At 49.4% G+C, this 24,158-nt stretch overlaps 1 protein-coding gene across 1 annotated transcript in view; it reads left to right on the forward strand.

Annotated features, from left to right (window-relative positions):
* agrn (agrin) overlaps positions 1-18,153 on the forward strand; it is a 556,768-nt gene extending 538,615 nt beyond the window's left edge. Inside the window, exon 33 of the mRNA XM_056300025.1 lies at positions 14,545-18,153. Within this exon, the coding sequence (XP_056156000.1) occupies positions 14,545-14,705 (161 nt within the window). The 3' untranslated portion in view covers positions 14,706-18,153. The remainder of the gene's footprint in view (positions 1-14,544) is intronic.
* The last annotated feature ends 6,005 nt before the right edge of the window (positions 18,154-24,158 follow it).

Consider the following 24,158-nt stretch of genomic DNA (forward strand, 5'->3'; position numbering starts at 1 on the left):
CTGACTGCAGGTGTCCCCACCCTTGCACACTGACTGCAGGTATCCCCACCCTTATAAACTGACTGCAGATGTCCCCACCCTTACACACTGACTGCAGGTGTCCCCACCCTTATAAACGTACTGCAGGTGTCCCCACCCTTACAAACTGACTGCAGGTGTCCCCACCCTTACAAACTGACTGCAGGTATCCCCACCCTTACACACTGACTGCAGGTGTCCCCACCCTTATAAACTGACTGCAGGTATCCCACCCTTACACACTGACTGCAGGTATCCCACCCTTACAAACGGACTGCAGGTGTCCCCATCCTTACACACTGACTGCAGGTGTCCCCACCCTTACACACTGACTGCAGGTATCCCACCCTTACACACTGACTGCAGGTGTCCCCACCCTAATAAACTGACTGCAGGTGTCCCCACCCTTGCACACTGACTGCAGGTATCCCACCCTTACAAACTGACTGCAGGTATCCCCACCCTTACACACTGACTGCAGGTGTCCCCACCCTTATAAACTGACTGCAGGTATCCCACCCTTACACACTGACTGCAGGTATCCCACCCTTACAAACTGACTGCAGGTGTCCCCATCCTTACACACTGACTGCAGGTGTCCCCACCCTTACACACTGACTGCAGGTGTCCCCACCCTTACACACTGACTGCAGATGTCCCCACCCTTACACACTGACTGCAGGTATCCCACCCTTACACACTGACTGCAGGTGTCCCCATCCTTACACACTGACTGCAGGTATCCCACCCTTACACACTGACTGCAGGTATCCCACCCTTACACACTGACTGCGGGTGTCCCCACCCTTACACACTGACTGCAGGTATCCCACCCTTACACACTGACTGCAGGTGTCCCCACCCTTACACACTGACTGCAGGTGTCCCCACCCTTACAAACTGACTGCAGGTGTCCCCATCCTTACAAACTGACTGCAGGTGTCCCCATCCTTACACACTGACTGCAGGTGTCCCCACCCTTACACACTGACTGCAGGTGTCCCCATCCTTACACACTGACTGCAGGTGTCCCCACCCTTACACACTGACTGCAGGTGTCCCCACTCTTACAAACTGACTGCAGGTGTCCCCATCCTTACACACTGACTGCAGGTGTCCCCACCCTTACACACTGACTGCAGGTATCCCACCCTTACACACTGACTGCAGGTATCCCACCCTTACAAACTGACTGCAGGTATCCCCACCCTTACACACTGACTGCAGGTGTCCCCACCCTTATAAACTGACTGCAGGTATCCCACCCTTACAAACTGACTGCAGGTGTCCCCATCCTTACACACTGACTGCAGGTGTCCCCACCCTTACACACTGACTGCAGGTGTCCCCACCCTTACACACTGACTGCAGATGTCCCCATCCTTACACACTGACTGCAGGTATCCCACCCTTACACACTGACTGCAGGTGTCCCCACCCTAATAAACTGACTGCAGGTGTCCCCACCCTTGCACACTGACTGCAGGTATCCCCACCCTTATAAACTGACTGCAGATGTCCCCACCCTTACACACTGACTGCAGGTGTCCCCACCCTTATAAACGTACTGCAGGTGTCCCCACCCTTACAAACTGACTGCAGGTGTCCCCACCCTTACAAACTGACTGCAGGTGTCCCCACCCTTACACACTGACTGCAGATGTCCCCACCCTTACACACTGACTGCAGGTATCCCAACCTTACAAACTGACTGCAGGTATCCCACCCTTACAAACTGACTGCAGGTGTCCCACCCTTACACACTGACTGCAGGTGTCCCACCCTTACACACTGACTGCAGGTATCCCCACCCTTACACACTGACTGCAGGTATCCCCACCCTTGCACACTGACTGCAGGTATCCCCACCCTTACAAACTGACTGCAGGTGTCCCCACCCTTGCACACTGACTGCAGGTATCCCCACCCTTACAAACTGACTGCAGGTATCCCCACCCTTACACACTGACTGCAGGTGTCCCCACCCTTATAAACTGACTGCAGGTATCCCACCCTTACACACTGACTGCAGGTATCCCACCCTTACAAACGGACTGCAGGTGTCCCCATCCTTACACACTGACTGCAGGTGTCCCCACCCTTACACACTGACTGCAGGTGTCCCCACCCTTACACACTGACTGCAGATGTCCCCACCCTTACACACTGACTGCAGGTATCCCACCCTTACACACTGACTGCAGGTGTCCCCACCCTAATAAACTGACTGCAGGTGTCCCCACCCTTGCACACTGACTGCACGTATCCCCACCCTTATAAACTGACTGCAGATGTCCCCACCCTTACACACTGACTGCAGATGTCCCCACCCTTACACACTGACTGCAGGTATCCCAACCTTACAAACTGACTGCAGGTATCCCACCCTTACAAACTGACTGCAGGTGTCCCCACCCTTACAAACTGACTGCAGGTGTCCCACCCTTACACACTGACTGCAGGTGTCCCACCCTTACACACTGACTGCAGGTATCCCACCCTTACACACTGACTGCGGGTGTCCCCACCCTTACACACTGACTGCAGGTATCCCACCCTTACACACTGACTGCAGGTATCCCACCCTTACAAACTGACTGCAGGTATCCCCACCCTTACACACTGACTGCAGGTATCCCACCCTTACACACTGACTGCAGGTATCCCACCCTTACAAACTGACTGCAGGTATCCCACCCTTGCACACTGACTGCAGGTGTCCCCACCCTAATAAACTGACTGCAGGTGTCCCCACCCTTACAAACTGACTGCAGGTGTCCCCACCCTTACAAACTGACTGCAGGTGTCCCCACCCTTACAAACTGACTGCAGGTGTCCCACCCTTACACACTGACTGCAGGTGTCCCACCCTTACACACTGACTGCAGGTATCCCACCCTTACACACTGACTGCGGGTGTCCCCACCCTTACACACTGACTGCAGGTGTCCCCACCCTAATAAACTGACTGCAGGTGTCCCCACCCTTGCACACTGACTGCAGGTATCCCACCCTTACAAACTGACTGCAGGTATCCCCACCCTTACACACTGACTGCAGGTGTCCCCACCCTTATAAACTGACTGCAGGTATCCCACCCTTACACACTGACTGCAGGTATCCCACCCTTACAAACTGACTGCAGGTGTCCCCATCCTTACACACTGACTGCAGGTGTCCCCACCCTTACACACTGACTGCAGGTGTCCCCACCCTTACACACTGACTGCAGATGTCCCCACCCTTACACACTGACTGCAGGTATCCCACCCTTACACACTGACTGCAGGTGTCCCCATCCTTACACACTGACTGCAGGTATCCCACCCTTACACACTGACTGCAGGTATCCCACCCTTACACACTGACTGCGGGTGTCCCCACCCTTACACACTGACTGCAGGTATCCCACCCTTACACACTGACTGCAGGTGTCCCCACCCTTACACACTGACTGCAGGTGTCCCCACCCTTACAAACTGACTGCAGGTGTCCCCATCCTTACAAACTGACTGCAGGTGTCCCCATCCTTACACACTGACTGCAGGTGTCCCCACCCTTACACACTGACTGCAGGTGTCCCCATCCTTACACACTGACTGCAGGTGTCCCCACCCTTACACACTGACTGCAGGTGTCCCCACTCTTACAAACTGACTGCAGGTGTCCCCATCCTTACACACTGACTGCAGGTGTCCCCACCCTTACACACTGACTGCAGGTATCCCACCCTTACACACTGACTGCAGGTATCCCACCCTTACAAACTGACTGCAGGTATCCCCACCCTTACACACTGACTGCAGGTGTCCCCACCCTTATAAACTGACTGCAGGTATCCCACCCTTACAAACTGACTGCAGGTGTCCCCATCCTTACACACTGACTGCAGGTGTCCCCACCCTTACACACTGACTGCAGGTGTCCCCACCCTTACACACTGACTGCAGATGTCCCCATCCTTACACACTGACTGCAGGTATCCCACCCTTACACACTGACTGCAGGTGTCCCCACCCTAATAAACTGACTGCAGGTGTCCCCACCCTTGCACACTGACTGCAGGTATCCCCACCCTTATAAACTGACTGCAGATGTCCCCACCCTTACACACTGACTGCAGGTGTCCCCACCCTTATAAACGTACTGCAGGTGTCCCCACCCTTACAAACTGACTGCAGGTGTCCCCACCCTTACAAACTGACTGCAGGTGTCCCCACCCTTACACACTGACTGCAGATGTCCCCACCCTTACACACTGACTGCAGGTATCCCAACCTTACAAACTGACTGCAGGTATCCCACCCTTACAAACTGACTGCAGGTGTCCCACCCTTACACACTGACTGCAGGTGTCCCACCCTTACACACTGACTGCAGGTATCCCCACCCTTACACACTGACTGCAGGTATCCCCACCCTTGCACACTGACTGCAGGTATCCCCACCCTTACAAACTGACTGCAGGTGTCCCCACCCTTGCACACTGACTGCAGGTATCCCCACCCTTACAAACTGACTGCAGGTATCCCCACCCTTACACACTGACTGCAGGTGTCCCCACCCTTATAAACTGACTGCAGGTATCCCACCCTTACACACTGACTGCAGGTATCCCACCCTTACAAACTGACTGCAGGTGTCCCCATCCTTACACACTGACTGCAGGTGTCCCCACCCTTACACACTGACTGCAGGTGTCCCCACCCTTACACACTGACTGCAGATGTCCCCACCCTTACACACTGACTGCAGGTATCCCACCCTTACACACTGACTGCAGGTGTCCCCACCCTAATAAACTGACTGCAGGTGTCCCCACCCTTGCACACTGACTGCACGTATCCCCACCCTTATAAACTGACTGCAGATGTCCCCACCCTTACACACTGACTGCAGGTGTCCCCACCCTTATAAACGTACTGCAGGTGTCCCCACCCTTACAAACTGACTGCAGGTGTCCCCACCCTTACAAACTGACTGCAGGTGTCCCCACCCTTACACACTGACTGCAGATGTCCCCACCCTTACACACTGACTGCAGGTATCCCAACCTTACAAACTGACTGCAGGTATCCCACCCTTACAAACTGACTGCAGGTGTCCCCACCCTTACAAACTGACTGCAGGTGTCCCACCCTTACACACTGACTGCAGGTGTCCCACCCTTACACACTGACTGCAGGTATCCCACCCTTACACACTGACTGCGGGTGTCCCCACCCTTACACACTGACTGCAGGTATCCCACCCTTACACACTGACTGCAGGTATCCCACCCTTACAAACTGACTGCAGGTATCCCCACCCTTACACACTGACTGCAGGTATCCCACCCTTACACACTGACTGCAGGTATCCCACCCTTACAAACTGACTGCAGGTATCCCACCCTTGCACACTGACTGCAGGTGTCCCCACCCTAATAAACTGACTGCAGGTGTCCCCACCCTTGCACACTGACTGCAGGTATCCCCACCCTTATAAACTGACTGCAGATGTCCCCACCCTTACACACTGACTGCAGGTGTCCCCACCCTTATAAACGTACTGCAGGTGTCCCCACCCTTACAAACTGACTGCAGGTGTCCCCACCCTTACAAACTGACTGCAGGTATCCCCACCCTTACACACTGACTGCAGGTGTCCCCACCCTTATAAACTGACTGCAGGTATCCCACCCTTACACACTGACTGCAGGTATCCCACCCTTACAAACGGACTGCAGGTGTCCCCATCCTTACACACTGACTGCAGGTGTCCCCACCCTTACACACTGACTGCAGGTGTCCCCACCCTTACACACTGACTGCAGGTATCCCACCCTTACACACTGACTGCAGGTGTCCCCACCCTAATAAACTGACTGCAGGTGTCCCCACCCTTGCACACTGACTGCAGGTATCCCACCCTTACAAACTGACTGCAGGTATCCCCACCCTTACACACTGACTGCAGGTGTCCCCACCCTTATAAACTGACTGCAGGTATCCCACCCTTACACACTGACTGCAGGTATCCCACCCTTACAAACTGACTGCAGGTGTCCCCATCCTTACACACTGACTGCAGGTGTCCCCACCCTTACACACTGACTGCAGGTGTCCCCACCCTTACACACTGACTGCAGATGTCCCCACCCTTACACACTGACTGCAGGTATCCCACCCTTACACACTGACTGCAGGTGTCCCCATCCTTACACACTGACTGCAGGTATCCCACCCTTACACACTGACTGCAGGTATCCCACCCTTACACACTGACTGCGGGTGTCCCCACCCTTACACACTGACTGCAGGTATCCCACCCTTACACACTGACTGCAGGTGTCCCCACCCTTACACACTGACTGCAGGTGTCCCCACCCTTACAAACTGACTGCAGGTGTCCCCATCCTTACAAACTGACTGCAGGTGTCCCCATCCTTACACACTGACTGCAGGTGTCCCCACCCTTACACACTGACTGCAGGTGTCCCCATCCTTACACACTGACTGCAGGTGTCCCCACCCTTACACACTGACTGCAGGTGTCCCCACTCTTACAAACTGACTGCAGGTGTCCCCATCCTTACACACTGACTGCAGGTGTCCCCACCCTTACACACTGACTGCAGGTATCCCACCCTTACACACTGACTGCAGGTATCCCACCCTTACAAACTGACTGCAGGTATCCCCACCCTTACACACTGACTGCAGGTGTCCCCACCCTTATAAACTGACTGCAGGTATCCCACCCTTACAAACTGACTGCAGGTGTCCCCATCCTTACACACTGACTGCAGGTGTCCCCACCCTTACACACTGACTGCAGGTGTCCCCACCCTTACACACTGACTGCAGATGTCCCCATCCTTACACACTGACTGCAGGTATCCCACCCTTACACACTGACTGCAGGTGTCCCCACCCTAATAAACTGACTGCAGGTGTCCCCACCCTTGCACACTGACTGCAGGTATCCCCACCCTTATAAACTGACTGCAGATGTCCCCACCCTTACACACTGACTGCAGGTGTCCCCACCCTTATAAACGTACTGCAGGTGTCCCCACCCTTACAAACTGACTGCAGGTGTCCCCACCCTTACAAACTGACTGCAGGTGTCCCCACCCTTACACACTGACTGCAGATGTCCCCACCCTTACACACTGACTGCAGGTATCCCAACCTTACAAACTGACTGCAGGTATCCCACCCTTACAAACTGACTGCAGGTGTCCCACCCTTACACACTGACTGCAGGTGTCCCACCCTTACACACTGACTGCAGGTATCCCCACCCTTACACACTGACTGCAGGTATCCCCACCCTTGCACACTGACTGCAGGTATCCCCACCCTTACAAACTGACTGCAGGTGTCCCCACCCTTGCACACTGACTGCAGGTATCCCCACCCTTACAAACTGACTGCAGGTATCCCCACCCTTACACACTGACTGCAGGTGTCCCCACCCTTATAAACTGACTGCAGGTATCCCACCCTTACACACTGACTGCAGGTATCCCACCCTTACAAACGGACTGCAGGTGTCCCCATCCTTACACACTGACTGCAGGTGTCCCCACCCTTACACACTGACTGCAGGTGTCCCCACCCTTACACACTGACTGCAGATGTCCCCACCCTTACACACTGACTGCAGGTATCCCACCCTTACACACTGACTGCAGGTGTCCCCACCCTAATAAACTGACTGCAGGTGTCCCCACCCTTGCACACTGACTGCACGTATCCCCACCCTTATAAACTGACTGCAGATGTCCCCACCCTTACACACTGACTGCAGGTGTCCCCACCCTTATAAACGTACTGCAGGTGTCCCCACCCTTACAAACTGACTGCAGGTGTCCCCACCCTTACAAACTGACTGCAGGTGTCCCCACCCTTACACACTGACTGCAGATGTCCCCACCCTTACACACTGACTGCAGGTATCCCAACCTTACAAACTGACTGCAGGTATCCCACCCTTACAAACTGACTGCAGGTGTCCCCACCCTTACAAACTGACTGCAGGTGTCCCACCCTTACACACTGACTGCAGGTGTCCCACCCTTACACACTGACTGCAGGTATCCCACCCTTACACACTGACTGCGGGTGTCCCCACCCTTACACACTGACTGCAGGTATCCCACCCTTACACACTGACTGCAGGTATCCCACCCTTACAAACTGACTGCAGGTATCCCCACCCTTACACACTGACTGCAGGTGTCCCCACCCTTATAAACTGACTGCAGGTATCCCACCCTTACACACTGACTGCAGGTATCCCACCCTTACAAACTGACTGCAGGTGTCCCCATCCTTACACACTGACTGCAGGTGTCCCCACCCTTACACACTGACTGCAGGTGTCCCCACCCTTACACACTGACTGCAGATGTCCCCACCCTTACACACTGACTGCAGGTATCCCACCCTTACACACTGACTGCAGGTGTCCCCATCCTTACACACTGACTGCAGGTATCCCACCCTTACACACTGACTGCAGGTATCCCACCCTTACACACTGACTGCGGGTGTCCCCACCCTTACACACTGACTGCAGGTATCCCACCCTTACACACTGACTGCAGGTGTCCCCACCCTTACACACTGACTGCAGGTGTCCCCACCCTTACAAACTGACTGCAGGTGTCCCCATCCTTACAAACTGACTGCAGGTGTCCCCATCCTTACACACTGACTGCAGGTGTCCCCACCCTTACACACTGACTGCAGGTGTCCCCATCCTTACACACTGACTGCAGGTGTCCCCACCCTTACACACTGACTGCAGGTGTCCCCACTCTTACAAACTGACTGCAGGTGTCCCCATCCTTACACACTGACTGCAGGTGTCCCCACCCTTACACACTGACTGCAGGTATCCCACCCTTACACACTGACTGCAGGTATCCCACCCTTACAAACTGACTGCAGGTATCCCCACCCTTACACACTGACTGCAGGTGTCCCCACCCTTATAAACTGACTGCAGGTATCCCACCCTTACACACTGACTCTAGGTATCCCACCCTTACAAACTGACTGCAGGTGTCCCCATCCTTACACACTGACTGCAGGTGTCCCCACCCTTACACACTGACTGCAGGTGTCCCCACCCTTACACACTGACTGCAGATGTCCCCACCCTTACACACTGACTGCAGGTATCCCACCCTTACACACTGACTGCAGGTGTCCCCACCCTAATAAACTGACTGCAGGTGTCCCCACCCTTGCACACTGACTGCAGGTATCCCCACCCTTATAAACTGACTGCAGATGTCCCCACCCTTACACACTGACTGCAGGTGTCCCCACCCTTATAAACGTACTGCAGGTGTCCCCACCCTTACAAACTGACTGCAGGTGTCCCCACCCTTACAAACTGACTGCAGGTATCCCCACCCTTACACACTGACTGCAGGTGTCCCCACCCTTATAAACTGACTGCAGGTATCCCACCCTTACACACTGACTGCAGGTATCCCACCCTTACAAACGGACTGCAGGTGTCCCCATCCTTACACACTGACTGCAGGTGTCCCCACCCTTACACACTGACTGCAGGTGTCCCCACCCTTACACACTGACTGCAGGTATCCCACCCTTACACACTGACTGCAGGTGTACCCACCCTAATAAACTGACTGCAGGTGTCCCCACCCTTGCACACTGACTGCAGGTATCCCACCCTTACAAACTGACTGCAGGTATCCCCACCCTTACACACTGACTGCAGGTGTCCCCACCCTTATAAACTGACTGCAAGTATCCCACCCTTACACACTGACTGCAGGTATCCCACCCTTACAAACTGACTGCAGGTGTCCCCATCGTTACACACTGACTGCAGGTGTCCCCACCCTTACACACTGACTGCAGGTGTCCCCACCCTTACACACTGACTGCAGATGTCCCCACCCTTACACACTGACTGCAGGTATCCCACCCTTACACACTGACTGCAGGTGTCCCCATCCTTACACACTGACTGCAGGTATCCCACCCTTACACACTGACTGCAGGTATCCCACCCTTACACACTGACTGCGGTCGTCCCCACCCTTACACACTGACTGCAGGTATCCCACCCTTACACACTGACTGCAGGTGTCCCCACCCTTACACACTGACTGCAGGTGTCCCCACCCTTACAAACTGACTGCAGGTGTCCCCATCCTTACAAACTGACTGCAGGTGTCCCCATCCTTACACACTGACTGCAGGTGTCCCCACCCTTACACACTGACTGCAGGTGTCCCCATCCTTACACACTGACTGCAGGTGTCCCCACCCTTACACACTGACTGCAGGTGTCCCCACTCTTACAAACTGACTGCAGGTGTCCCCATCCTTACACACTGACTGCAGGTGTCCCCATCCTTACACACTGACTGCAGGTGTCCCCATCCTTACACACTGACTGCAGGTGTCCCCATCCTTACACACTGACTGCAGGTGTCCCCACCCTTACACACTGACTGCAGGTATCCCACCCTTACACACTGACTGCAGGTATCCCACCCTTACAAACTGACTGCAGGTATCCCCACCCTTACACACTGACTGCAGGTGTCCCCACCCTTATAAACTGACTGCAGGTATCCCACCCTTACACACTGACTCTAGGTATCCCACCCTTACAAACTGACTGCAGGTGTCCCCATCCTTACACACTGACTGCAGGTGTCCCCACCCTTACACACTGACTGCAGGTGTCCCCACCCTTACACACTGACTGCAGATGTCCCCATCCTTACACACTGACTGCAGGTATCCCACCCTTACACACTGACTGCAGGTGTCCCCACCCTAATAAACTGACTGCAGGTGTCCCCACCCTTGCACACTGACTGCAGGTATCCCCACCCTTATAAACTGACTGCAGATGTCCCCACCCTTACACACTGACTGCAGGTGTCCCCACCCTTATAAACGTACTGCAGGTGTCCCCACCCTTACAAACTGACTGCAGGTGTCCCCACCCTTACAAACTGACTGCAGGTGTCCCCACCCTTACACACTGACTGCAGATGTCCCCACCCTTACACACTGACTGCAGGTATCCCAACCTTACAAACTGACTGCAGGTATCCCACCCTTACAAACTGACTGCAGGTGTCCCACCCTTACACACTGACTGCAGGTGTCCCACCCTTACACACTGACTGCAGGTATCCCCACCCTTACACACTGACTGCAGGTATCCCCAACCTTACACACTGACTGCAGGTGTCCCCACCCTTGCACACTGACTGCAGGTATCCCCACCCTTATAAACTGACTAGAGGTGTCCCACCCTTACACACTGACTGCAGATGTCCCCATCCTTACACACTGACTGCAGGTATCCCACCCTTACACACTGACTGCAGGTGTCCCCACCCTAATAAACTGACTGCAGGTGTCCCCACCCTTGCACACTGACTGCAGGTATCCCCACCCTTATAAACTGACTGCAGATGTCCCCACCCTTACACACTGACTGCAGGTGTCCCCACCCTTATAAACGTACTGCAGGTGTCCCCACCCTTACAAACTGACTGCAGGTGTCCCCACCCTTACAAACTGACTGCAGGTGTCCCCACCCTTACACACTGACTGCAGATGTCCCCACCCTTACACACTGACTGCAGGTATCCCAACCTTACAAACTGACTGCAGGTATCCCACCCTTACAAACTGACTGCAGGTGTCCCACCCTTACACACTGACTGCAGGTGTCCCACCCTTACACACTGACTGCAGGTATCCCCACCCTTACACACTGACTGCAGGTATCCCCAACCTTACACACTGACTGCAGGTGTCCCCACCCTTGCACACTGACTGCAGGTATCCCCACCCTTATAAACTGACTAGAGGTGTCCCACCCTTATAAACTGACTGCAGGTGTCCCCACCCTTATAAACGTACTGCAGGTGTCCCCACCCTTACAAACTGACTGCAGGTGTGCCCACCCTTACAAACTGACTGCAGGCATCCTCACCCTTACACACTGACTGCAGGTATCCCCACCCTTATAAACTGACTGCAGGTGTCCCCACCCTAATAAACTGACTGCAGGTATCCCACCCTTATAAACTGACTGCAGGTGTCCCCACCCTTATAAACTGACTGCAGGTGTCCCCACCCTTATAAACTGACTGCAGGTGTCCCCACCCTAATAAACTGACTGCAGGTGTCCCCACCCTTACAAACTGACTGCAGGTGTGCCCACCCTTACAAACTGACTGCAGGCATCCTCACCCTTACACACTGACTGCAGGTATCCCCACCCTTATAAACTGACTGCAGGTGTCCCCACCCTAATAAACTGACTGCAGGTATCCCACCCTTATAAACTGACTGCAGGTGTCCCCACCCTTATAAACTGACTGCAGGTGTCCCCACCCTAATAAACTGACTGCAGGTGTCCCCACCCTTATAAACTGACTGCAGGTATCCCACCCTTATAAACTGACTGCAGTTTCATAACAGACATACTAGCATACAGTGCATCCAGAGAGTATTCACAACCCCTTCACTTTCCCCACATTTTGTTATGTTACAGCCTTATTCCAAAATGGATTAAATTCCTTTTTTTCCTCATCAATCTATACACAATACCCCATAATGACAAAGCGAAAAAAGTTTTGTAGAAATTTTTGCAAATTTATTAAAGATAGAAAACTGAAATATTGCATGTACATAAGTATTCACACCCTTTACTCAGTACTTGGTTGAGGCACCCTTGGCAGCGATTACAGCCTCAAGTCTTCTTGGGTATGAAGCTGCAAGCTTGGAACACCTATATTTGGGGTATTTCTCCCATTCTTCTCTGCAGATCCTCTCGAGCTCTGTAAGGTTAGATGGGGAGCGTCGCTGCACAGCTATTTTCAGGTCTTTCCAGAGATGTTCAATGGGGTTCAAGTCTGGGCTCTGGCTGGGCCACTCAAGGACATTCACAGACTTGTCCCGAAGCCACTCCTTCATTGTCTTGGCTGTATGCTAGGGTCGTTGTCGTGTTGAAAGGTAAACCTTCGCCCCAGTCTGAGGTCCTGAGCGCTCTGGAGCAGGTTTTCATCAAGGATCTCTCTGTACTTTGCTCCATTCATCTTTCCCTTGATCCTGACTAGTCTCCCAGTTCCTGCCGCTGAAAAACATCCCCACAGCATGATGCTGCCACCACCATGCTTCACTGTAGGGATGGTATTAGCAAGGTGATGAGGGGTGCCTGGTTTCCTCCAGACGTGACGTTTGGCTTTCAGGCCAAAGAGATCAATTTTGGTTTCATCAGACCAGAGAATCTTGTTTCTCATGGTCTGAGAATCCTTTAGGTGCTTTCTGGCAAACTCCAAGCGGGCTGTCATGTGCCTTTTACTGAGCAGAGGCTTCCGTCTGGCCACTCTACCATAAAGGCCTGATTGGTGGAGTGCTGCAGAGATGGTTGTCCTTCTGGAAGGTTCTCCCATCTCCACAGAGGAACACTGGAGCTCTGTCAGAGTGACCATCGGGTTCTTGGTCACCTCCCTGACCAAGGCCCTTCTCCCCCGATTGCTCAGTTTGGCTGGGCGGCCAGCTCTAGGATGAGTCCTGGTGGATCCAAACTTCTTCCATTTACGAATGATGGAGACCACTGTGCTCTTCGGGACCTTCAAAGCTGTAGAAATTTTTTTGTACCCTTCCCCAGATCTGTGCCTCGATACAATCCTGTCTCAGAGGTCCACAGACAATTCCTTTGACTTCATGTCTTGGTTTCTGCTCTGACATGCACTGTCAACAGTGAGACCTTATATAGACAGGTGTGTGCCTTTCCAAATCATGTCCAATCAATTGACTTTACTAGAGGTGGACTCCAATCAAGATGTACAAACATCTCAAGGATGATCAGTGGAAACAGGATGAACCTGAGCTCAATTTTGAGTGTCATAGCAAAGGGTGTGAACACTTATGTACATGCAATATTTCAGTTTTTTATTTTTAATAAATTTGCAAACATTTCTACAAAACCGTTTTCACTTTGTCATTATGGGGTATTGTGTGTAGATTGATGAGAAAAAAAGGAATTTAATCCATTTTGGAATAAGGCTGTAACATAACAAAATGTGAGGAAAGTGAAGGGGTGTGAATACTTTCTGGATGCACTGAATGTAATGCATTAATATCTGAGTTGGGTATTTATCTTGACAGAATTTTGAGTTAAAAAAACGGCCGTATCTTGACCCCCCCATGGTGGTTTTAGGTGGGAATGACATCCCGGTCGGTCTGGAGTTAAGGCAGAGAGGAGACAAAACGTGAATGCAGCTCTGAGTAAAATATTAACACTCTGTCCTGGTCCCCTGATGGAACAGAAGTGTTCCAAGTAAAAGTTATTATGTGGTCAGATTCCCTGACATGGACTCAGTCCCAGTCCACACAAAGATTCAGAACGCCTTACTTTCAGGAAGCAGTTCTGGTACATCTCCTTTCTTCTGTGTATGTTTGTGTGTTCCACTGTGATTAGGACTTGTAAATGTTTCACCATCTTTCTCCCCAGGAGGTCTGGAGGAGCTAGCAGTGGCACGCCGGCTACCCAAGGCCTACAGCACCAGCTTTGTGGGCTGCATTAAAGACGTGGTGGTGGATGGTGTAGAGCTTCACCTGGTGGAGGATGCCTTAAACAGCCCCAAAATCTTACACTGTTCTGCTGCCAAATAGCCCAGCAAAGAAGGATAATCACGTGTGAAAAAGACACCCCATCCCCTCCATAGCGCTCATGTCTCCTGCTGTAATTATTTTCTATTTTTGTATACTTTTCATCACTTTTTATATTGGAACGAAAATTAATGTTTTGGTTTTATATATTTTGTTTGGTGTTGTTTTATAAATCTGCTCCTCCCCTCTCTCCGTACTCGTCCCCCTTCTTTGCCTCATCTTCCTTGAAAACCAGGTGTGCATTATCTCTGTGGCCAGTGAACAAGAAATATTGTGTTCTGTCAATTTCGTTTGCTTAGAACAACTGCACACAAGCCTGCTCCTCTTCCCCGCTCACTATTTGGATGTTGGTGAACCTGGTTACAGCCTTGTCTTGGTGCCATATCTCCTGTCAACATTCCCCCATCATTACTCATACATGCACTCACATATATACACGTTTCCCTGCGAGAGCCAGGATGTAGTCAGCTGCACACCACCGATATATATATATAGAGTCAAGAAACTCAGCAAGCCTTAGCAGCCCATCCTGTTTTCCTCATGGGAATTTCTGGACTTCAGTCAAGCTGATACAAATGAGAACATTTACCTTTCAATCTCCTCTGTTAACCCCATCACAAGTGTAACACATCCTGGATTAGGGATCTATTGGTTTTGAAATATGCCTCACTAACAGCACCGCAATAACACGCATCAATCAAGATATTAATTACAGATATTAATAAATGTAATAAACCTAAAATGTATAGATAATACCTAAAACTGTGAATATGTAAGATGGGCGTTGTTGGGAGAGTAGTTCTTCTCATTTCCTATACATTCTATTTTATAATGACCAGATTAACTGACCACTATATTGTATGACCACTATAAATGCATGCACTTATGCAGTGTTTTCTTCCTTTTTTGGGAACATTTTTTGTTTATGTATTTTGTTCAAAAACATTTTAAGTCTGAGACTGTGCTAGTGCATATTATTTGTATTGACTTCAGGTTCAGTTGTAATTTCAGAAACTACAAAGCAAGAAAAATATTTTTCTTTCTCATCTTTGGACAGACTTGTGTTTCTCTAGGAGCAGTTAGTGTAGCTGGGCACTAAGATGTGAGTAAGAGCTGCTACCATGATGAGCTTGGTAAGATGTGAGTAGAGCTGCTACCATGATGAGCTTGGTAAGATGTGAGTAGAGCTGCTACCATGATGAGCTTGGTAAGATGTGAGTAGAGCTGCTACCATGATGAGCTTGGTAAGATGTGAGTAGAGCTGCTACCATGATGAGCTTGGTAAGATGTGAGTAAGAGTTGCTATCATGGTGAGCTTTGTAAGATGTGAGTAAGAGTTGCTATCATGATGAGCTTGGTAAGATGTGCGTAAGAGCTGCTACCATGATGAGCTTGGTAAGATATGAGTAGAGCTGCTACCATGATGAGCTTGGTAAGATGTGAGTAGAGCTGCTACCATGATGAGCTTGGTAAGATATGAGTAGAGCTGCTACCATGATGCGCTTGAGAAGATGTGAGTACAGCTGCTACCATGATGAGCTTGGTAAGATATGAGTAGAGCTGCTACCATGATGAGCTTGAGAAGATGTGAGTACAGCTGCTATCATGATGAGCTTGGTAAGATGTGACTAGATCTGCTACCATGATGAGCTTGGAAGATGTGAGTAAGAGCTGCTATCATGATGAGTTTGAGAAGATGTAAGCAAGAGCTGCTACCATGATGAGCTTGGTAAGACGTGAGTGAGAGCTACTACCGTGATGAGCTTGGTAAGACGTGAGTAAGAGCTGCTACCATGATGAGCTTGGTAAGACGTGAGTAAGAGCTGCTATCATGATGAGCTTGGTAAGATGTGAGTAAGAGCTGCTATCATGGTGAGCTTGAGAAGATGTGAGTAACAGCTACTATCATAATGAGCTTGAGAAGATGTGAGTAAGAGCTGCTATCATGGTGAGCTTGAGAAGATGTGAGTAAGAGCTGCTACCATGATAAGCTTGAGAAGATGTGAGTAAGAGCTGCTACCATGATAAGCTTGAGAAGATGTGAGTAAGAGCTGCTACCATGATGAGCTTGGGGTGGTGCTAACAAACACTAAAGTAACAAGAGTCAGAAAGAGGACAAATAGAAACTATATCATGGGCAGAATAAGAACTATGGAGGATATGTTTTTTCAGCCAACAGTGAACAAAACAATCTCCAAGCTTCACAGACTTTGTCCAAAACTAATTCTTTTTTTCTCATGTTTTATGAACAACCAGAAATTAAATGCCTTGCATTATGTGAGAATTCTCTCAGCTGTTAAGAGAAGAACATTGTGATATTGATGTGACGTTTGCATCCATAGGGTCAAATGGAAATAGGTGCATTACCACACTCACAAATGAACATAATAATGCATGGGTTTGTATCATCAAGAATTCTGTACCAATACAGATTTGTATTTTCTTAACTATGATAAATTGTGTTGACTGTCTTACATTTTCGTTTTGACTTAAGATACTTGGCAATATTATAAGACAAAATTATGCCTGTTTGTGGTTGATTATCAGTGGTCTTGTATTAGTTTATTTTTAAATTTTTAATTATTTTATCTTCTTAAGATATCAGACAACTGTTTTGTACAGCCCTGCGATTTTTAAGTGTAAAGTTACCAATGTGTAATTTGTGGAGGTTTATGTTGTAGTAGTATTATACACTGGAAGTCTGACTTGTCCTTCCCTCCTCACATGTTCATGACCTAATGTTAATGGAGGAGGAAACGGTAAAGAGCAATATAATGGTGTGACTGTGTAGCGTGATATTAATTTCTATGTGTTCAAACCTCACCAGGAACCCTTTTTAGGACACAGTCAAATTTAGCTGTCTTTTAACTGGTCTCACTTTATCAAAGTTCCAATGAATCTGACCCACTCAAGCAGCAGCACTCAAAGAAAGGGTGTTTTCCGTGCAATTGGGTGGGCACTTGCAAAATATTCCTATTGAATCACGTAATCTATGGTGGCGATATATGGTTAGGATGGAAACATAATTGCCTTAAAAACTGGTCATCCCTGTGCAGGTGACAAAGATGTAGTCATTGTAACTGTTGCTGTACTCTTACTTTAGCCAGTGTATTAGCCTCACCCACATACTATAAATGAGTAATGCATAATGAAAATACTTATATTAGTAATAATACTGATACAAAAACACCCAGGCCTCTGGAAATTACTCCTTTGGCTTGTTATTAAAACCTTCTCTTCACCATTTTTTAAAAATATTTTCTGTTCCTTACTTATGTGTACATGTGGATTACATCCATGTCTGGCCTCTGCATACTATTGTCTGACTGTGCAAATCTCCTGAAAAGGCAGTGCACCAAGTAAAAGTGGCATGACCTGACCATTACTAACTTTGACCTTTGTCTTGTATTTCCACCCCCTATGAAATAAAATGTCAGCCAAATGGACCCCACTCCTGTCAACTGTTTTGATTTATACACCCTTTAAAGTTGATTCAAACTTTAAAGTTTATATATTCAAATTCAATCTAGCTTGTGTTGGTGCTTTTTCCTCAGCGTTCCAAACTTACAAAGTTTGTGTTGAAGCGATTACAATGATTTGTTTTCGTCTGTGACACTGTGTAAAATCATGGGGTTGATTGATTTTGGACCCTCAACAATAAGCTAAAAGAATGTCGGTACTCGTGTGTATTTATGTCCCACCCCACTGAAGAGGTTAGTTAGAATATCATTTACGCTGCGTGGCCGCTACTCTGGTGCGTCGCCTTGGACGGATTTATTTGACATTTCACTGCAAAAATCCGCAAGCGCAAATGAGATCCACGCAGGCACATTATTTTTGCGAGTGCGTTCGCAGCACGCGTGCGAGAGTAGCGCAGAATATGTATTGTAGACTGCGAGGGTGATGTGTGTGTCTGTGTGATGGACTGGCAGCCTGTCCAGGGTGTCTCCTCGCCTGCCGCCCAGTGACCACTGGGATAGGCTCCAGCATCCTGCGACCCTAAATTGGATAAGCGGTTTGGATAATGCATGGATGGATGGGAAAAACCCACTTTGTGCGCATGCAGAATTCTGTGGAGCGCATGACTTATCCCCGAGCGTCACTATCAATGTATGAGGCCCCAAACCGGATAAAGGCCACGCCGAAACTGTGAGAGGAAAATGTAAGCGAGTGACATTGAAGGGCGGTTAAGGTGCATGAGAGAGACCGAGTTACCGCACGAGAGACCGAGTTATTATTGTGCGCGAGAGAGGATGACTTCCATGTGACAGACCACTTTTTCCAAAGTGACTTTCACATTCAATGATTAATTAGTACAAATACTGTCTCTTATATCTCGTCCCTACAGACACTATTGGCCATGTGTGCAGGTGGGAAGCCGGATGTTTGTCCTGGTTGCTGCACTAGCGCCTCCTCTGGTAGGTCGGGGTGCCTGTACGGGGGGAGGGGGGATAGCGTGATCCTCCGACGCGCTACCTTCCCCTGGTGAAACTCCTCACTGTCAGGTGAAAAGCAGCAGCTGGCGATTCCACATACCGGAGGAGGCATGTGGTAGTCTGTAGCCCTCCCTGGATTGGCAGAGAGGGTGGAGCAGCGACCAGGACTGCTCGGAAGAGTGGGATTATTGGCCGGATACAATTGGGGAGAAAAACGGGAAAGAAATCCACAAAAAAAACCCAACTCTTATATCTCATACATACATTACATCCATCTCATATACAAGGGCAAGCATCTTCAGAAATGTGGTCGGCATTTGTTCTGTTTATTTCTGAAGAAGCAGAGACTGATAAAAAGTAAGCACCATGCTCTGAGATGGTAACAACATAAGCTCTGAGTAAACCAGGACATAGTGTGAATATCTGCAAGTAGACCTAAAACCATCAGAATAAAATAACTTAACAACGAGCAGCACTGTTGCCCCCAGTAAGGTCTAAGGCTTGATTAGTGATACGCAGCCAAGGAACAAATTTACATTGCTATGCAGATGATAGTCAGCTGTATGTGCCTATAAGGGCTGATGATCATACTCAAATTATTAATTTAGAGGCCTGCTTTGCTGCTGTGAAAAATTGGTTGTCACTAAATTTCCTGCTTTTAAATTTGGATAAAACTGAGATGCTGGTCGTTGGCCCTGCTAGACACAGACACCAAACTGATCGAGTACCAATAATGAGCGACAACTCTGACTCTAACGTGTCTTATTAGTAGTTTACACAAAGTTAGCCTGAGTAAAATAGCAACATGGCTTGTTTCAATGTAGGCACAGTATCAGATTACAAGGAAGGCCAAGAAGATTTTCAGTCTTACCTCAAAAGATTTGAACAATAGATGGTGGCAAATGATGTGGCAAATGAGAAAAAGGTTAGCGTATTTTTGTCAGTTATTGGAGCTGGAGCCTACCGTTTGCTAAAGAATCTGACTATGCCAGTTAAGCCAAGCACAGTGACATACAGGGGGATCAGCAAAACGCTACTGAAGTACTACAAGCCCAAACCATTCATGATTGCGGAACATTTTCGTTTTCAGAAGAGAAATCAGAAAGGAAGAGTCAGTGGTAGAGTATATAGTGGGGTTAAAGCAACTTTCCACACGCCGAATTCGCTGGATACTTGAATCAGGCACACCGTGATAGATTGCAAGGGCTGAGTGGAAGCGATCCAGAGGAAACTGCTAACCAAACGGGACCTCACGTTCAAGGGTGCGTGTGACATCGCTCTGTCAACGGAGTTGGCTTCAAAGAACACAATGGAATTCTCTGGAAAGCAAAGAGAAGATGCAAATGTTTAGGTTGTTTAGTCCGAAAACTCAGCAGCAGCCTAGGCGCTCCAATGCTAACCTTATGAGAAATGATGGACAGGACAAGGCAGATGTAAATCGGCAGCCATCTTATAGATGCGGAGGCAAGCATGCGGAGAATGTCTGTGTAACCCAGGTGTAAAACCCAGTTCAAATAATGTATAAGTTGAACAGAACTGATAATATTTTCATTTTCACATTAAGAAAATGCACAAAGTGACATGTAAATGGAGCTAAATAAGGTGCACTGAGGACCTGTACAGACAACTTGAATCTTAAAAGGAAATAATTGTCGCATTAGTTTCTTTCTAAATGACTGAATATGTCCTATTTGGAAATCCGACTGCACTTGAAGGCAGCGTCTCAAGTTCACCGCTGCTACGCCAAACGGAGGACATGTAGCCATTCAGCAGCCAATTAGATGTCACGTCAGTCTATTGTTGGGAAGGAAGTCTGCGCGTGATGGTTTCCACTTCCTTTTGTCTCGAGCCAAGCAGTGAGAAGGCACGCGTGCAGTGAGTAGAAGCATTAAGCTATTGGTTTCATAAAAATCTTGAGAATCTCTCAGTTAGCTAAACCAGCTATCGTCTACAGTTTGGTGCTGTATTGAGTTCAGCCCAAGAGGAGTCCTGTTGTCGATTTGGTGTTGGAACCAAACGTTAACCACATCGGCCACAGATGAACCCTTTGACCCCGTTGAGAGTCCCAGCCTCGACATCGCTCGGTATTGGAGCATATGCGAGTCGGTCAGGTCTTTTATTGAGGGAGAGAAAATCTGTGAAGAAGATCCCAGCAGATGGCGAGCCACCCAGCCTGATTCCAGAACCAGACTACACTGCTACTGAACAGCAGATGGACTATCTGCCTTATGGTAGGATCGTACCAGTCACCTGGATTGGTACCGACGCGAACCCACGATAAAAAAAAGAGTCCACGCCAACGATACTTTCTGATCTCGTGGATTCTTGTGTTTGAACTCGGACAGATCAAAGCCAATCTGATCTGAACGCGCTGACTTTGACAAAGCACTTTGACCAGCTAACTATAAAAGAGTTGGAACTGTGAGCAAATTCACGAAAGGACGTTTTACTTTATTTTTATTTTATTAAAGGGCCCGTTTGTTATTTTCCATACACCGATGAATGTATGTATATTTTATGCGTTGCGTACTTTTTCTAACTGCAAACTAAAGTTGCCAAGAGCAGTTAACTTTAAACCCTTGTGGTGTGTGGTTATTGCACTCTAGTCCTTGCTCCTTACGAACCTAGCAGACGTGTATTATCCAAGAGTGGGTTACATCTGCAAATTTAAAAATGAAAAATACCATCACTGCACTAAAATTGGGCACACTGTGGGCACCTGGGTAGTGTAGCGGTCTATTCCGTTGCCTACATACACAGGGATTGCCGGTTCGAATCCCCGTGTTACCTCCGGCTTGGTCGGGCGTCCCTACAGACACAGTTGGCCGTGTCTGCGGGCGGGAAGCCGGACATGGATATGTGTTCTGGTCCGCTGCACTAGCGCCTCCTCTGGTCGGTTGGAGCGCCTGTTTGGGGGGGAGGGGGAATAGCGTGATCCTCCCATACGCTGCGAAACTCCTCACTGTCAGGTGAAAAGAAGCGGCTGGCGAGTCCACATGTATCGGAGGAATCATGTGGTAGTCTGCAGCCCTCCCCAGCTCGGCAGAGGGGGTGGAGCAGTGAGCAGGACGGCTCGGAAGAGTGTGGTAATTGGCCTGATATAACTGGGGGGGGAAAGGGGGGAAATTCCACCAAAAAAAAGGGCACAATGTACCAATATGCAGAAACAAAAAGAGTAATGAAAGCTCATTTTCTCATCTGATCTCTTCAGCCGCTTTTCCGGGGTCGGGTTGCGGTGGCAGCAAGCTAAGTAGGGCACTCCAGACGTCCCTCTCCCCAGCAATGCCCCCCAGCTCCTCCTGGGGGATCCCAAGGCGTTACCAGGCCAAATTGGACATGTAGTCCCTCCAGCGAGTTCTGGGTCTACCCCAGGGTCTCCCCCCAGTTGGACGTGCCCAGTAAACCTCCAAAGGAAGGCGCCCAGGAGGCATCCTAATCAGATGCCTGAACCATCTCAACTGGCTCCTTTCGATGCGAAGGAGCAGCGGCTCTACTCCAAGCTCCCTCCGGATGTCCGAGCTCCTCATCCTATATCTAAGGCTGAGCCCAGACACCCTACAGAGGAAACTCATTTCAGCCGCGCGATCTCACCCTTTCGGTCACTACCTAAAGCTCATGCCCATAGGTGAGGATTGGAATGAAGACTGACTGGTAAATTGAGAGCTTTACTTTCCAGCTCAGCTCCTTCTTCGCCACAACAGTCCGGTACAACATCCGCATTACTGCTGATGCTGGACTTATTAATGAAAGCTCAGTATGTTGAAAATGAGTGGCAGGTGAAAATGAACTTTTTGGAGTGTGTTCAGTGTACACAGCTACACATGAGAATGATGGCATTCCCGTGACTATGAATTTTGAGGGCAAAGCAGTGGAGTTGCTGTTAGACACAGGAGCTGTTGTAACATTAGTTTCAGAAGTGACAGAGAGGTTCTAGCACATTTACCCATTTAAGAGTGCAACATGAAATTAAGAACATTTTCAAGTTAGCCTTTCTGAGGCAAGTGAGGGTTAAAACTTTAAGAGTTAACAACAGAGAGAGACTTTGCCTTTAGTTATAGTGAAAGGCAACTGCCCTGCTCTGCTTGGACAAAATTGGCTGAAGAAAATTAGGCTAACTTGGGCAAACATCTTTACAGTGAGAACAGTGGGAAGCAAAATTGAGCCTGGAGTGGAGGCTTTGCTGCAACAGCATCAGTCAGTGTTTGAGGAGGGCCCTTGTTCTGGAGAGCAAAAATGTGAACCAGAGCAAAACAGAGAGAAAAAGAATGACGTTCTCCTTGATGTTACCTCCAAATGCATTGAGATATGTAGTGACAATCGTCAGCCCAGATCATGCTCTAAAATCTGTCTGGTGAAAGTTTACCCCTCAAACTGGCATGACAAGATGAAACGTGTCTATGCAGTGCTGGACAACCAGAGCAATAGATTGTTGGCTAAGTAACAGTTCTTCGGTCTTTTCCGCATCGAAGGTAACTCCTCTCCCTACACTTTGAGGACATGCTCTGGCATAGTTGAGACGGCTGGGAGAAAAGCAAGCAACTTCACTGTGGAGTCACTCGATGGAGAAACCATAGTGGTGTTCTCTACCCTCATAGAATGCAACACAATGCCAGATGACAAAGAGGAAATTCCCACACAAGCGATAACACAACACTTCCCTCACCTCGCTCCAGTGGCTGGCAAGATCCCGTCTCCAGATCCCAGTGCTCAGATCCTTCTACTCCTGGGGAGAGATGTCTTACGTGTGCACAAGGTATGTGAGCAGCATAATGGCCCCCACAACACACCATATGCACAGCACTTGGATTTGGCTGGGGCATCATAGGAGAGATCTGCCTAGATAGAGCTCATCAGCCTACTGATATCAATGTCTACAAAACAAACATACTCCCAGATAGCAGAGCCTCGTTCTTCACACCATGCTCTAAGAGTGTTCATGTGAAAGACTGAGTGAGTTCCCATCCTCTTCAGTACTTACCTGCCTCGCTGTGTTACTCCAGACCCTCCAAAGGACTCATGG

Source organism: Lampris incognitus, chromosome 2 (genome assembly GCF_029633865.1).
Source record: "Lampris incognitus isolate fLamInc1 chromosome 2, fLamInc1.hap2, whole genome shotgun sequence".
Taxonomy (NCBI): domain Eukaryota; kingdom Metazoa; phylum Chordata; class Actinopteri; order Lampriformes; family Lampridae; genus Lampris; species Lampris incognitus.